Source organism: Cyrtonyx montezumae, unplaced genomic scaffold, assembly GCF_038088225.1.
Source record: "Cyrtonyx montezumae isolate F1298 unplaced genomic scaffold, pur_monq_1.0 scaffold_3, whole genome shotgun sequence".
In the NCBI taxonomy this organism is placed as follows: domain Eukaryota; kingdom Metazoa; phylum Chordata; class Aves; order Galliformes; family Odontophoridae; genus Cyrtonyx; species Cyrtonyx montezumae.
In genome coordinates, this window is record NW_027072034.1 from 116,977,748 (window position 1) to 116,993,922 (window position 16,175).

General features: G+C 42.9%; 1 protein-coding gene across 1 annotated transcript; it reads right to left on the reverse strand.

The window, feature by feature from the left end:
* Window positions 1–11,785: 11,785 nt before the first annotated feature.
* TMEM213 (transmembrane protein 213) lies at window positions 11,786–15,010 on the reverse strand. Its single transcript, XM_065741324.1, has 3 exons — window positions 14,886–15,010; window positions 13,209–13,274; window positions 11,786–12,215 (listed from the first exon to the last, which is right to left on the reverse strand). Exons 1-3 carry the CDS (start codon window positions 14,962–14,964, stop codon window positions 12,046–12,048), a joined length of 315 nt encoding a protein of 104 aa, XP_065597396.1. The 5' UTR covers window positions 14,965–15,010; the 3' UTR covers window positions 11,786–12,045.
* Window positions 15,011–16,175: the final 1,165 nt, after the last annotated feature.

Consider the following 16,175-nt stretch of genomic DNA (forward strand, 5'->3'; position numbering starts at 1 on the left):
ACACTGTTTATTAGAAGATGGTGGTAGTAGCCAAGGAGATCATTGGGTAGTTGACCAGAGTAGGGCTGAGTTTGTCCTACTGGGGTAGAAATAACATTGGTAAAATACAAGTATGTCATGCTGGTTTAGTATGGTATTCTGCGGCTACCTTATCAGTTCCTGGCTCCAGTGTACAGTTCAGTAGCTGTAACAGGACTAACTCAGACTGAAATGAAAACAGGTAGGAGGATGCCATGGAAGAACCCTACGTACCTTGTTCATGAAGTACATATGTAATGTCATTTGTTGCCAAATCCAGGACTGGGAAGCAACTAATCTGCTCACCGATAACGACAAAAACAATGGCATGTTGCTTCCTTTTTTTTTTCTATTAGAGAACTCAGTTATTTATCTTTTTACCCATTGTTGTCAGAAGACAGTATGAAATTATTTGAGCGACTTCATGTAGCAAAGCAGTATAAATTCATTTCCAGTTCACTGTTGAATACTTAGTCCTCATGGGCACTGGTTGAGGTTTGACTGGAGTCAGAACACCTGCATGATTATGAACAGCACTGTCTACAGGTCATTCTGTTTTGAATTTCTAAAGCCTTTTGTGTAATAATCAGTTCTAGCATAAAAATAAAGAAACTTCTGTTTTCTGCCAGATTTGTAAATGTGAATGTTGCTGATGCTCCTGAAAAATGTTGGGTTTTGCAACATGAAGTTTCTATCTTCTTGAAAATGCTGAAGACTGTTCTTAAGTGTTCCAGTTTAAACCAATTCCTTCATAGCCCAGATCCTTCTCCAGCTTAATTCTGCGACATAGCCTGAAGCCAGTGCTTATAACATTAGCACATTACAATGACTTCATTTTAAGAAAATGCGGTCTTCTAGAAAGTAATTGATTGCTGGCTCCAGCCATTGAAGAAGGAATACGATGCCCTTTGAAATTTAAAGGTACTTGTGCTATTTCTATTTCACTTTTGTTAGTGACAGTGATGTTATTACAATGCATCATCTTTTTTGTTTTTTTTGTTTGTTTGGAAGAATATTCTTTTCAGTCCCAAGTCTTAATGAAGAACATGAACAGGACAGCTAGGTACAGGTAAATGAAAGTGGCTTTTGCTAAAGCAAAAACCCCTCTTTAGTACCTGACGATTTCACAGAGAAGGCAGTAATACATAAGCTGAAAAGCTGCATTTGAAAGTTATGTTCTCAGTCTGGCTAGAGACCTGATCCTCTATTCACAAAACAGTGGTATTCTGTATACTCATATATTAACAAAAGTAACACAATGGAGCACTAGATGTTCCCATTCCAAAGATGTTCTTAACAAAGGAAACCTACACGTTATGTTCTGCAGCTACAGGAAAACCATTTTTCTCATGTGCTACATAGAGACTCTGAGATACATGTGCCAAAATGGGTTTCCACTTGGGAATTTGGAATGGGGAAAGACTATAAGCTTCTCAATCCCAAGTGCTTGCATTCTTTTGCCAGTTATTTTATTTCCTTATTAAGAGAAAGGAAAAAAAAAAAAAAAAAAGAGCTGAAATTTAAAGTATCCTGAATTTTGAAATATCTGTTAATGAACCTACCAGTTACTAAAAACACTGATCAGATGAGAAGTTGGTACAGGCACAGAAAGATGCTACCAACTGTTGCATCTATTTTCATGACTAAACCATCTGGTTCATAGAATACTTGGGTTTTTCTCTTTCTTCATAATTTTCTGTAACATTTATGTGTAGTTTGTGTTTAGTTTGGCATGTAACAGAACTTGGCAAGATTGGAGCTATGTAATTTAGGTTGGTTGGTTTGTTTTTCTTTTCTGTGGCCAAAATGTAGACCTCTTGCTTGTATTTAAAACAGAGGGAAATTTTACAATCCTCTTTCAGATAGTTAATTTGAAAGGTGGGCCACATTTCAATGCTATAAAATATTGTCCATCAAGCCGTGACACACGTGGCCCTGTCAATGTCCGTGGGCATGTGAATGAAGAAAGAGAACCGTGTTCTAAGTAGGAGAGAATTGCATAGGTGCTGGACTCATAATGCTAAATACGTGTACTTTGAAGCAGGGAGTGGAATTTCATGGACCCTTTGCAACTGGAATGTGCTTGCAATGCTTTGGCTTCAGATAAAGTTGTTGGATGGTAGCAGTGTCATAGAATCATAGGGGTTGGAAGGGTCCTCAAGAGATCATCAAGTCCAACCCCCAAATGGCATATGAAGAACGGTACTTTCAGAAAGATTGCCCCCAAAATTGTGTACCTTTATGCATAGATATATCTGATTAGATTGATGACTCAAAAGTTTGTGGGAGCGTGAACTTCTGATGTCAGTGACTTTGAAATTAGACCACTGACAGCAGTTATACAGTTGTCCTAGAAACTGTTGTCAGAGATTGTAATTTGTGAAGAATCAGAACAGTTGATGCTACTGTGTGTTAACTCACAGCTAGAAAGCACATCAGATGGATTACACAAAGAAACTGGTGCATATCTGAGCCCAAGTCAAGTCACCAGTTGTGTGATTTAGAGGGCAGTAGGTAGCTCAAGTCATTTTTTCAACTCTAACCCTCACTACACCCTTCTGTTTTCCAGCTTGACGGTTTTTCAGCTCGAGGACATAAAGGTTGCTTTCCACCTCATTTATTATCTGTCAGTTCTTTAGCAGATGCCAGTCTTTGGAAAAATTATATCCTGGCCAAGAGTTTTTAAGGGTCTTTGAGGTGGGAACGTGTGAGCCATATGTTTCTATGGAGAGAAAAAGGAAAAAAAAAAGTAAAACGTCATCTCTTTGGTGTTTTGCAAATATGGGCACAAAGTTAAGACTGGATGAAAAGAATCGTAGAATTATAGAATATTCTGAGTTGGAAGGGACTGCTGACTTGGGTTCCATTTGCTATCAACCAGAATCCCCACTCCCCCTTCTCTGGGACTGCTCTCCAGCCTCTCCTCCCACAGTCTGTTCTTATTTCCCAGGTACAGAATCCACATGTTATCTTGTTAAACTTCGTATGGTTAAAATCACCCTGACCTCTAATCTATCAAGATCTTTCTTCAGGGTCTCTTTACTCTGCAGGGAGCCAGCAGCTCCTCCCACTTGAGCGTTGTTCACAAACTTAAAACATCATTGTCAAAAAGCAAAGGTCAGCAATTAGGTCTCCAGGATGGCAGTGTACTGAAAAGGTATATACTAAAAGCTTAGGGATGCCCCCCTGCACCCACTTAAGCTGATTCTGTAATGTAAACCATCATCTGTGCAGTCCTTCACGGCTTACAGTGCTGGTCTGTGCAAGTGGAGAACATGTCACATCAGTGAGATTACTGAAGAGCAGGTCACCAAGAGCAGAGATTCTCCAGGACATTTTAGATGTGCCTGCAGAAAAGTAGCAGCTTTAAACTGCTTAAATGCAGAAATAAAAAAAAAAATCAGTTAACTTATATAGTGGGCATCTTTTTCCTCTTCCACTTATTTGTGTTTTTGTTTGTTTTGTTTTAACAGCAGGGTGGGAAAGACCTTGGTGTGCCACCAAGCTGTTCTCGTTCATGTACTGTGGTATTTATAGATGTTAGATACTGATGAGGTGGAAATTAGGAAGGAAACTTTATAGGCATGTTGATGAGTGTTTGTTGCGCAGTATTTTGGGCTGAGTGTACCTGGGTACTTGAGAAGTCTGATTTCTTTGTTGTAATGAGTGCCCTATGCAAAGCGGGTGATATCAGGGGAAAGACTATAAAAGGTTCTTTTTTCTCTGTCTGACATGAGTTCAGCGAGTGCAGAGCAAGCTCAGCTTACTGCAGCTCATACCATTAGGATTACTAGTTAAGATCCAAATGCTGGTCAAGTACAATGTCCCTACTGATGACTGCATGACTTCCACTGAAAACCATTGAGTCACATGGATATTTAGAAAGGAAAATTCATTTTGCAAAATCTGCATTACAGCTTGGGGTGCTCTTGGTAAGATATATCTAGCGTAACTTACAGGTCCCAGGGAGTCTACTCTCTCAGACAGTAAGAAATTGAGAAGTAAAAATCAGGTAGAGTTGCCCTTCCTTTTTAGAAAGACTTGTCCAGAGCAGTCCTGTGAATCCTGTTTGATTAGGGCTAGAATACACATTTATTAGCCCTCCATAGCTTGCTGAGTCAGAATGTTTCATCTTTGTTCTGTGTTACTTCAACTTGGTACTCTTTGCATTTAAAGTACATTTTCTCTTTCAGAATGGCCATTTCTCCCTAGCTTTGAGTAGTTCTTCATAGCTGGAAGTTTAAGCTGTTACATCTTGCCTTAATCAGAATAAATGTTGGTGCATTTGAGCAACTGCTCTGAAGAGTCTTTTGAAATGAATGCTTTGGATCCCTGATACAATCTTTTCGTAGGTAATCCTGGTATTGCCGTAGGTAGAGCAGGCAAAGGGAAATGAGAATTAAGAGTGAGAAACAGACTGAAAGATGAAAATTACATTGTTTGGCATTTCCATTTATATGCTAATGTCTGTGCTTCTTATTAACTCTGACATGATCCCATGATCGCTTCTCTAAGGTTTTTGGCAAGTGGTGTCCAGGAGGTTGCTTGTCTCATCCAGGTTGTCAGAATGTTTTAGTGCTGTTATGAGTTAAAAGCAGTAGCAGGATACCACTTTGTGTTTCAGGAAAAAACTTCAAGGAGAAATTTACGTGGTGTTGTATTTGGCAATGCACCACTCTCCTCTGGTTCTGAGATGCAGATCTGACAGAAATTTGACTAAAATAACAGGAATTTTAAAATATTACAATAAAAATAAAAATTAGGAAGCTTTTACCCAAGGAGTTAACGAAACAGGATTGGGAATTTGCAAATATCAGTACTACTTCAACTTAGTTGGCACATAGGAAGTTGCTCAGATTCTCTGAGATACGGGTGATTTGGGCATACACAGACTCATGAGCCCATTACAGTATTTGTTGGCCTTTGCAACCCTTAGTAGAATGGTTTTGAGTAAGCCGCGTTGCATTGAGCATGGAACTCGTATTATCCAGCATTGCCATTGATGATTTTGATCCGTGTGACAGTTCCTTTGAGCTTGATGATTTCTCCTTTAAACAAGAGCGCTTCAAAAGAATATAGATACAGACTTTCCCATGTAAAGGATTTCTAGATGTGTGGCAAAGTTGATATCATTGATGTATCTTGCTATTCTCCACTAACATGTGGAAGAGAATTTTCTAGGGCATTGGAAACCACATTCTTGGTTTTGCACAGAATGTGGTAGAGCTGCAGAGAAGTTAATGGAAGATTTTGTCATTTCTAGAAGACAGCATAATCAATGTAGCATTATTTTTTAATTTTTATTTATTATTATTACTTATGTTTCAAGGAGATCCCTGGCTTCTGGTACAAAAAAGACAGGGATCTCCTTGAAAGAGTCCAGTGGAGGGCTGCAGAGATGATAGAGGGCATGAAACACCTCCCTTATGAGGAAAGGCTGAGAGACCTGGGTCTGTTCAGCCTTGATAAAAGAGGACTCAGAGGGGATCTGATCCACATCTATAAATATCTAAGGAGCGGGAGGCAAAGGGACGAGGCCGGACTCTTCTCAGCAGTGTGTGGTGATAGAACAAGGGGAAAGGACCACAAACTGAAGCATAGGAAGTTCTGCACAAATGTGTGTGGGAACTCCTTCACAGTGCAGTGACGGAGCAGTGGCACAGCTGCACAGAGAGGTGGTGGAGTCTCCTTCTCTGGAGACCTTCAGGACCCGCTTGGATGCCTACCTGTGCAACCTGGGCTAGGGAGCTGCTTTGGCAGGGGGTTGCAATGGATAATCTCTAGAGGTCCCTTCCAACCCCTACAGTTCTGTGATACAACAATCACGTTTCTACCTGGAAGCAAAGGGTATGACTGTCCTGCAGCTTTGTACTAAAGATGCATTTAACATGAATGACGATAAGCAGTATTTAGTCTCTTATTTAGGAATTAACATCACACTTAGCACTATCATATAGTATGAGAACAGAATATAGGTCAGCTGATGTCTGGTAACTAAGTATGTTTGAGCCCAAATGGCTGCTGCATTAGAATAAATGCTGCTAGACTGATGTGGTATAAATATATGACATGGAAACAGTCTAGCAAAGAGGTTGCTTTGTAGATACCTCCCTTCTTTCCCATTCAGACAAAGCAAACAGAGTTGTAGAGGACCTGAAAAAGTACTAAAATCCTCTGCTCCAGAAAGTTCCATTGAAAAAAAATAATTTGGTCGCACATGTTGTATTGTGACATGAGAAGTACAAACTAGAGTAGTTCTCCCTGTGACTGAGCAACCTTAGTTTTGTATGTTGGTACAACTGGATTTCTCCTTCTAATCAGACAAAGAAATTGGAAAAGCTATAGATACAAAAACATTAATAAATATATATATATATTAAAAAACCCCAAACCTATCCTTGGTGAGGAGAAGTAATAGACAGAATATAGATATATCATCAGTTGGGCAGTGACTTGATTTTAAATGTTTCCCCCTGAAAAGGGAATCATAGAACCATTAAAGTTGGAAAAGACCACTGAGATCATCCAGTCCAACCACCAGCCCATCCCCACCATGCCCACTGACCACGTCCCTCAGTGCCACATCCACCCAGCTCTGAAACACCTCCATATGCAGCCTGTACTGCTATTTCCAAGGAGAAATGTTTCCAATATCCAACCTGAAGAGAATGAAATGATAAGGTAGGAGTTTCTGCTTTGTTGCAACCAGCAATGGGTGCAGCTGTAGACAGGAAACAAAGGGAAGGAACCTAGTGTATTGAATAAATGGCCTTTAGTAGAGGTAAAGCTGAAACAAATGAATAGTTTGGAAGATCCACCAAAGATCACAGAGGTAGAAAAAAGTTTTAATTTGGGCTTAAGAATTAGGAAAGGGTCTATACACGTCTTGAAGTCACTCACATGAAGTACTTACAGGGTAAAATACTGTGCTTAAGTCAGTGCACAAACTTTCACAAAAGTTGTGAATATGTGAAATTTATGAGAAATGAGCTCAGTGGGAAGGAGAAGCAGGGGGAACAGGAGTGACTGTAATCACCTGGAAAAAGTTGAAAAGAAAAAGTCACTGAAAAGGTGTTATTGCATGGAACTACCTACAGTCCTCAGAGGATTAATTTCAAAATGCCTGGGGGATGAGCTCTTGCAAGAGAGCCCAGTTGTGTTTCAGAAGGGTGCTGTATTTCACCTGCAAGCTCAGGCAGGGAGGGAAGGCATGGTGGATTGCTGCGTGCACTGCACTTTTATCTTCTTCTCCAGATGGCAACTGCTGTGAGACGGAGCTGAGCTAGAGGGACCTTTAATCCCACCTTGCTGTTGTTGCAGCAAAGTTTCTCCAGCCTGTGGCATCTTCATCTGAACTAAGTTATAAATCCTCAGGCTTTTTTACTTCCCTGAATTGGTAATCTGGCAGGCAGAGGACCTTTAGAAAGATGGAAATGGAGGGTTCAGGACTGACACAACTTGAGTGGTGGTGGCAGCTCATGCTGTCCCCAAAGTGTGTCTTTCTATACAGAAAACGTGACTTTACCTCTGACACTAGCATTTGGGAAAATGTAGACTTATACGGTTAGTCTTTTGTTCTTCAGCCTTTGTAGTTAAGAACACTGTAAAAAGCAGCGTGTGAGATTTGGAGAAGAGTTTTGTGTCAACAGGACCATAGATGATTATTTGTGGTGGGGAAGCAAAATGGTTAACTTGAATGTGTTTCTAGATTTCCTACCTTCAAAACACACAGCAAAGATCTGCATGTCTCTTTGAGCTGTGTTTTTTTCCAGTCGGTTTGCAGACTGGGAGACAACAGTGTGTTGTTTGACCTTGTACCTATTTCTGGGAAGTTACAACAAAATTGGAGCTGGGAGTAAAAGCTCTTTGAGAAGCACGTATTTGATTCTGGGACAGAGATCCGCAGTTGGGTTTGAATTCCACAGGAGAGGCTGCTGCCACTGATACCGCAAAATGAATGGGATCTGGAGCGTACAGAGGAGAGTGGGTGTTTGCTTCCTAAGATTTCCTGTATTTCATTCCTTGCCTGTAATTAATTATAGTAATATTATGAAATCCTAGTCTTTCTAGTGGCTTTATCAAAGCTCCTACCAATTCCCAGCACAGAGAAACTTTTCTTAAGAATTTAACCTCTGTATTTTCTCTGTGAGCAGGAACCTCTGATGCTTGCCAGTTTTCATCCCTCTGGTGATTTTGCAAAGTGTAATCATTGTAAAATGCAATTGCTTAATATGTAGCTCATTCACTAAAACCCCAAGGATAAGAGGCAGTGAGTAATGCGAGTCATTACCGGAGCAATAGTTTCTAAAAAGATGAAGAGTCATGCATCACATATCAATCAATTTAGACTTAAATTAAGGATTTATAAAAATCACCGGTCAGATGTGATCGATATCGTACCCGGGCTAATTAAAATAGGTTCCCTGGAGTCCTGCACCACTTCTGATGTTTCTCTTGTGCAGTATTAGAAGTGCTGAATGGTTGCGTGCTCTCTGCTGTTCTGTGTGTTCAGATACCTGTACAGCAGCAACTCTCCCAAGTATTTACATTTAGCCGTCCACACTTCAACCATTTTGGCTTTGTTTGTACTGAATCACATGAGCTGGAGTAGATCACTTTTCCTTCTTCCACTGAATAATTTTTTGGTGCAAGAGCATAGAATTTGACCAATCAAGGTACTATAGATGATTGGAGCGTTAAGATTTCCATCTGAGAGGATAGTGGGCGGTTTAATGAGTGATATGAGCCATCATCTTATTTTTTTTACATGCTTTGACATTTCTGAGAGCCTAAACCAAAACCACCACCTAAACCAGGTGATATAGCATGGGACAGTATGTTAACACAGAAGGAATGATGTATACAGAGTGATAAATTAGTAAATGCTTTGTTTCCAGGTTTTCCTGTGGGAATGAAAATTATAAACTTCCCGAATTGCAGCGCGAAAAACGAAACACTAAAAAGAGGTCATGTGCTGTATATCTGTGTACATATATTAGTGTAGCACCATTTAATGGAACAAAGCTGAGACAGCGATACATGAGTTGGGCATAATAACACTATTACAGCTGTAGTACTTTAATAGGTATTACAGTGTCAATGGTACTGTTAGGAATACGAAATAACATGAAATAAGTGAGTCTATGACCTGGCTTATGGACTATATTTTTAAGGCATTATACTGTAGAGAAGCCTTTAGAAAGGTCTGTTGTGGTAGGACAAGGGGAAGTGGTTTCAAACTAAAAGAGTGAAGATTTAGACTGGATATAAGAAATGTTTTCTACAGTAAGTGTGTTGAGACACTGGTGCGGGTTGCACAGAGATGTGGTGAATACCTCGGCCCTGGAGACAGTCAAGGTCGGGCTGGAGGGCCTCTATCGAGCTGTAGGTGTCTCTGTTCATTGGAGGTGTATTGGGCAAGATGACCTTTTAGAGTCCTTTCCAACTCAAATGATTCTATAAACTTGTGCATACAAAACAGACGTTTTACTGTGACTTGATCTGTTTCGAAATAGGGAATATAGCCCACAAGCTGTTCTACTGTGTGAGTTCCTCATCTTAAAGTATTTCAGGAAATGTAACAGCACACCATGGATGGAGTAAAATTAGGATGCTACATTTTAGGAAAGCTAACTTCCATCTCTTTAGGGAGTTTGTCTACAGAACACTCTGGGACACTGTACTCAAGGGCAAGGGTGCAGAGCAGAGCTGGCAGATCTTCAAGGAGGCTTTCCTCAGTGCTCAAGAGCTCTTCATCCATAGGTGTAGCAAGTCAGCAAATGAAGGCAGGAGACCAGCATGGCTGAACTGGGACCTGTTGGTCAAACTGAAGAGTATGAAGAAAATGTATAGGTAGTGGAAACAGGGACAGGTACCATGGTAAGTGTATAAGGAAGCTGCTAGGCTGTGTAGAGACCAGGTCAGGAAAGCTGAGGGCTGGCTTGAACTGAACCGGGCAAGGGATGCCGAGAACAACAAGAAAGGCTTCTTACAGGTACCTCAACAAGAAATGGGAGTCCAGGAGGGCATACTCCTCCCAGTGAGCAACACAGGCAGGCTGGTAGCAACAGGCAAGGAGAGGACTGAGGTACTTAACTTTTTTTGCCTTGGTCTTCTCTGATAACTTCTCATCACACAGCCCTCAAATGTTTGGTTTGGTAGGAGGGGACTGAGGAAGCAATGTCACTCCCACTGTAAGGAAAGATCAGGTGCGAGGTGATCTGACAGTGGCCTTTCATAGAATCATAGAATTGCTCAGGTTGAAAAGACCTTCAAGATCATTAAGTTCAACCACAGCCAAACCATGATACCCTAACTATAGTTAAAGTATCTAAAATGCTTATGAAGTATCTAAAGAGCAGCTGCAGGAAAGAAGGGGCAGACTCTTTAGCAGGGTCTGTGATGACAGAACAAGGGGAAATGGTTTCAACCTTAAAGAAGGGAGATTTTGGTTAGATAGAAGGAAAAAGTCTTTAACAGTGAGGGTGGTGTGACACTGCAGCAGGTTGCCCAGAGATGTGGGGGATGTCCCATTCCTGGAGACTTTCAAGGCCAGGATGGACCAGGCTCTAAGCAACCTGGTCTGGCTGTGGTGTCCCTGTTCATTTCAGGGGAATGGGACTGGATGTCCTTTAAAGATCCCTTCCAACTCTAAGGATTCTATGAATCTATAGGGAAGGATGTATCCTGTGGAAAGCTGATAAGACCCATGTGCCAGTTTGAACAGGTATAGAACTGTCCTGATTGAATGCCTGGTTGTGCAAGAAATAATCCAAGGAGTCTTAAACTGATTTGTATCTTTTCTAAGCCCAAAAAGTTATGTGTTGGTAAGTTGAGGTTAAACTTTAATATCTAATAGATACAAATCTCCACTATAGCTTTCCTTGGTTTAAGGATAGTCTTTTGTGTTTCTTTTCAGTTGGTCTCTAGGAGGTTTGCTATTCTATATATGTCTCATGGGTTTCATGCTGATTTATGATTTTAATAATAGAAAGATATTAAAGTGGTGCAACTCCCCCAAATAAGATGACTTGATTATGGTGAGGCAAGCACTGCTGTGTGAATATTTCTCAATAAGATCACGTTTCTAGCAGTTTGGGTGGGGTACTTCCTTACTGATACAAGCTATATCAACGTAAACTAGGATTAAGCCAGTCTGTGGGAATCCTTCCATCAAGAACATTTATTATCACCTTACATAAATAGGAACAGCATTGTACCTGAGTATACTGGTTTAAAACCCATTTGCAATGGTGTAGTGTGTCTTAATTAGACAGGTGCAAGCTGAATAGATACAACCAACGTTAACCTCCCACAAAGCAGTTCACATGTACATTGCAGTGGAATAATTAGTTCTAATTTCAAACCAGCCCAAACAAGCCTCCAGTTTCCAAAACAGTGTTTCTCTTGGTATCAGTAAACACTTTGGTTTAGTCAACAAAAGTTACTCAGTATAATCAGTGAGTTGCATTCTTTTAGTGATATAACCTGGCCCACAGTACTGAATCTGGTGATATTGATCCTCCAGAAACCAGCCCACTGCTCTTTCAAATTAAGGGTGTTCTGGGCTGAATTGGAGCAGGGAGCCTGCTACCTGGTCCTACAGGGTCTTGCCTCAGGGCAGGCTTGCGTGGGCTCAGGGAAATTACGGAGTGGTGGAGTCACTGTCCCTGGAGGTATTCAAGGGATCTGTAGATGTGGCACTGAGGGACACGATTAGTGGGCATGGTGGGGATGGGCTGACAGTAATGCTAGATGATCCCAGTGATCTTTCCAACCTTGATGATTCTGTGTTTCTAAACGTTGTCTGTGTGCATTGGGATGTCCATGGTGGCCGGCTGGGACTGGCTGGAGCTCCATGCTTGGGCCAGCAGCTCTGATCGTGCCAGGAAGGACGGAGTCCCAGCAGGTCCCCCACTTATGTGTGGACTACTTTTGTCTGAAAGCAAGTTCTCTTTGTTCGGGAAGTGATTGAAATGCTTTGTCAGTCTATTTGTACCTCACTGCTGCTCGCTGACTTGCCCTGCTTCAGGCTACCAAATATTTGGGTTCGTCAGGCCGGAGCTTCATGACCTTTTCCATGCAGAGCAGAATGAGGGTCAGAAACCAGAGACTCCAGCCAACAGCCGCTGCAATCCATCCGTAATCGTCCATACCAGTCGGACAGCACACAGCTGCTAATGTGCAGAAGTCCACCTCTGGTGGAGAAGAAAAGAAGTGAGCTGATGGGAAGCTAAGCACAGAGCAGGTTCTTTGCTAGAAGGCAGGTGAGATGCTGACTTCACTGTCTGCCCTGTAGCCTGTCACCCTGCCTTTGGCCATCTCTTGGCCTCTAAGCCTGGCTCTTAAGGGTAGCAATATTCAGTTTCATCTATGTGTTTTCAAGACTTGGTCATCCCAGTTGGCCAAACACCTGAGCCAGTCCCCTTACCCCTGCACCCACCGTTGCTGAAATCTTTTATAAAACCTAATTAGCATCTGCTTGGTCAGTTGTAGGAATGCAGTGTGACAGAAGTATCTGTCTACAATGAAAAATGGAACTCAATGGTCTTTAAGGTTTCTTCCAGCCTAAGCCGTTCTATGAGAAATAAACATGGTGTGGAGAAAGTTTAATGGGACAGAGTATGAGAATCTCTAGCAGAGACTCTATCTGCAGGATTTCCAATATTTCAGGTTCCTAATGCCTCTTTTGGCAATAGAACCAGTGGCTGCTCTCTGCTGGACTGTTAAATGTCAATTCCTTGTGTCTTGCAGGCTGCAGACTGGGAGATCACTGCTTTACATGTCTAAAAATGAAATAATTTCCTAAAGTAAGTTGAGGAATATCATTAGTTGCCATGTTCATGCTGTTATTTGAAGGCATCTGCCATATGTTTTCCATCACATGGGTAACAGTAAAGATAACCAGCTGGGTTCTGAGGCAGAAATATTGAAAGGAGCTTAGGGAACCAAAATGTCCCTCAGCTCCTTGGGCTGGAATGGAAGCTGAGCATGAAACCTCAGCACCCAGGAGAGCTGGAGTTGCCCAGAGAGGGGAAAGGGATGCCCATCTCTTCCTAGAGTTTCACCTGCAACTGAGGCCATGATAACAGCAAATAATAACAAATTCTTTTCCAGGATAGCCTCTCCAGTGACTTGTATAGTCTCCTTACCTGGGTTTTTCATGGTAATAATGATCTACAAAAACTTACTAAGACATGGTGGTTCATACTCAGCTGTGTGCATGGTGCTCGTTGAAATATTGGAGGCTCCAGCAGCTGTCAAAAGGAAAGCACAAGAGGAAAGCAGAGCTCATTAACCAGCTCAGGCTGGAAAATACAACACACAGATATAGGTAAAGGAGGGAGAGGGGCTTCAGGGAAGATTTTGCCTCTTTAACCTGCTTCCTACCTAGAATCAGGGCACATGACACTCCAGAGCAGTGCTGCAGCTGAACTGCAGCCCTCCACTTCTGTACACGGTGCCACGGGGCAAACCCTTCTTAGGCATTCCAGTACCCATTTTCCTTCAGCCATAGTGCAAACCTCAAAGTGCTGCAGGCTAGGATGGCTGAGGGATGCCCATGTGGGAGAAGCACAGGCTGCTGCGGTCCCTGTGCATGAGCACCAACCTGTTCCCTGCTGCAGAAGGAGGGGAGCCAAAGAAATATCTCTTCCTGGGCCACTACGAGCAGCCCAGCTTGAGTTCAGCCAGATGAAATATCCTGCACTGAAATGATGCTCTGTAGAGGTATAATAACACAACCTGAACAGGGTGCTACATGCAAGCACAGTCTCCAATGGGCTCCTGGTCCAGAGGCTGAGCAGAGGCTGTGAGAGAGCTATTTCCTGAGCTGATAACTTGGAGTATGACAGGGAGCAAAATTAAGTTCCAGTTTGATTTCATTGAAAGACTTTAAAATTATATCTCAGGCTTAACTTCAGCTTAGGAAAACAGAACAGATCAAAGTTTTGTTTAGAATTTGGTATTTTCCAAGCAACAGTAAATAAAAAGAGGTGGTCTTGCAGATGGTCTCCTCTTGGGGTCACCTGTTGATTTTTCAGTTTCATGTCATCAAGGCTGCAGCTTCCCCTACTGCTGCCCAATGGGGAGTGGATCCACAGGCAGCCTCCTCCAGGGCAGGATTGGAGTGCTCCTCATTCCCTCGCAGCTCTGCTAGGACTTGCTGAATGACCTTGGCCATGCCCATAACTTATTTTCTGGGTTAATAAGTACCTTGCTGGAGCACTGGAAGAAACATTAAAACCTCTGCATGACCTGTGGAAGAAACCGCTGCTGAGCACAGGCTTCATGTTTATAGATGTGGCAGCCCAAAGGACAGGCTGTCAGATCAAGTCCATCTTTAAGCATGTCGCTGATGTCCGCTGGTGGTGGTATACAAATGTGGGCAGTATCATGATGAGACAGGAGCTGTGCACAGGTCTCATTTACATTTTGGCTTTAGGCAGTTTCTCCAAATAAGGGGACAGCAAAGCCAGATTTCCTGCAGAAACCACCTCCTCACAGCTAAACCAGACTAAACTGAGCCTCCTGGGAGATATTTCAAGTGGTCTCCTGCCTCAGCAAGTGAAGGCCAAGAAACGGTGGTCCCCTGTCTCGTTGCCATTCAGCAGAGCAACCTGCAGCTCAGTCACATTTATAGTGGATTTGTAAATAGCTGGCTGAAAGATGCTGTGATCCACCACATTGAGTAAGTCTCGTCAGGATTATGCAATTCTATCTCTTTACACCTTCTGGATGTGACAAGGGAGACTACATTGTTTCTAAAAAACAAGGCGTTGTCAGTGGGCAGTAGCCTTAGACATAGAGAGAGAGGAGTGGGGGAAATGGCAGGGTACAGAAAGTAGAGCACAAGGGAAGAGAAATACCTTCAGTACAGGAGCACTGGAGCACAGTGATGAAGAAGAGCATGACGAAGGCTGCCCAGGGCTTGTGGGAAGAGAGCATCGCGCCAGGGGTCCAGCTCCTGCCGAGCAGCTGCAAGGATCAGCGTGCCAATTCTGGCAGCAGTGGTTCAGCAAATCCCTGATACACTCAGACAGCTGGCGTGCAGGGCAGAGGGTGGAGCAAAGGAGCTTCCTGCTGCCAGGACACCTTGAACACCTACCACAACAGGGTGAGGAAAGAGAAGTGCTCTGATCATGACAGCCCTGAAAGGTGGTGGATATGAGCACCAAGGCAGGTGTAGGGTCCCTGAAGGTCAAGCCTGAGGATTTCACCCCAGAACCTGCTGCAGTCTGAGGGAGGAAATGCCTCTGGAGCCAGCCCTTCCAGTGGGATCCCCAGGCAGCTGCTGCCCTCTTGCTCTCCATTTGATCCTGCATGATGGATTGAAAGTGCTGGGAGGCACAGAGTATCATCAGAACAGGGAACTTGTTTCCCCATGGCTCTTATTTGGCATGTTGAATTGATTCCGCCCCAGCTAAGCTGCCTGGAAGCAATGCCTCTTCAAAGGAGCTATATGGAAGCCTATAAAAAGCTATCTGGTCCCAGCAAATGCTGAGTTAACATGGGATATGGACACTTTTCCATCAAAAATGGGCTGAAACCAATTGGTCTGTGTAGACTACTAGCATCTATCACCCAGAAACAACATCCTTCCCTTAACTATCTGAGAGGTAATGGGTTGGATTATGGGTTCAGGCTACAGAACTCCCTGCACAGAAGTCCCCACCATCCTTACCCTATGAACACACCCGAGTCACTGCCTTCACCACCCATGGATGATGCTGAAAGAGCTTTTATTTCTTCTTCTCCTGCAGTAATGCCACCTTCTTGCTAACACAGCACATCTCCATCTGTCAGGAAAAGCCGTGCTACCAAAGTACTTGTGGTGTTGCCTTGGGCTGACAGGCGTCACACATCACTGCAGCTCCCCAGACTGTTGGCTGTGCTGCTCCTATCTATTCCTCATCACAGTGTCGTAGAATCATAGAATCACAGAATGGCTTGGGTTGGAAGGGACTTTAAAGATCACTGAGCTCCAACCCACTGCCATGTTCAGGGTTGCCACACTGACATTCCTCTGGAGAAAGACCTCACTGAGCTGCAGAGTGGGGCAGGGCAGCTGGAAAGGACAGCACACGTCATCCTCGTCCTTCTGTTGAGATGTCAACACAGCACCAGGGCTAGAGGAGTCACGGCTGCCACTGGCCGGT

Excerpts from the sequence above, each read along its gene's own strand:
- TMEM213 (XM_065741324.1), bottom strand. The coding sequence starts at position 14,964 with ATGCTCTCTTCCCACAAGCCCTGGGCAGCCTTCGTCATGCTCTTCTTC. Across the intron at positions 13,275-14,885 it reads CCAGTGCTCCTGTACTGAAG|CTGCTGGAGCCTCCAATATT; the intron begins GTATTTCTCTTC and ends TCCTTTTGACAG. Across the intron at positions 12,216-13,208 it reads GTATGAACCACCATGTCTTA|AGGTGGACTTCTGCACATTA; the intron begins GTAAGTTTTTGT and ends CTTCTCCACCAG.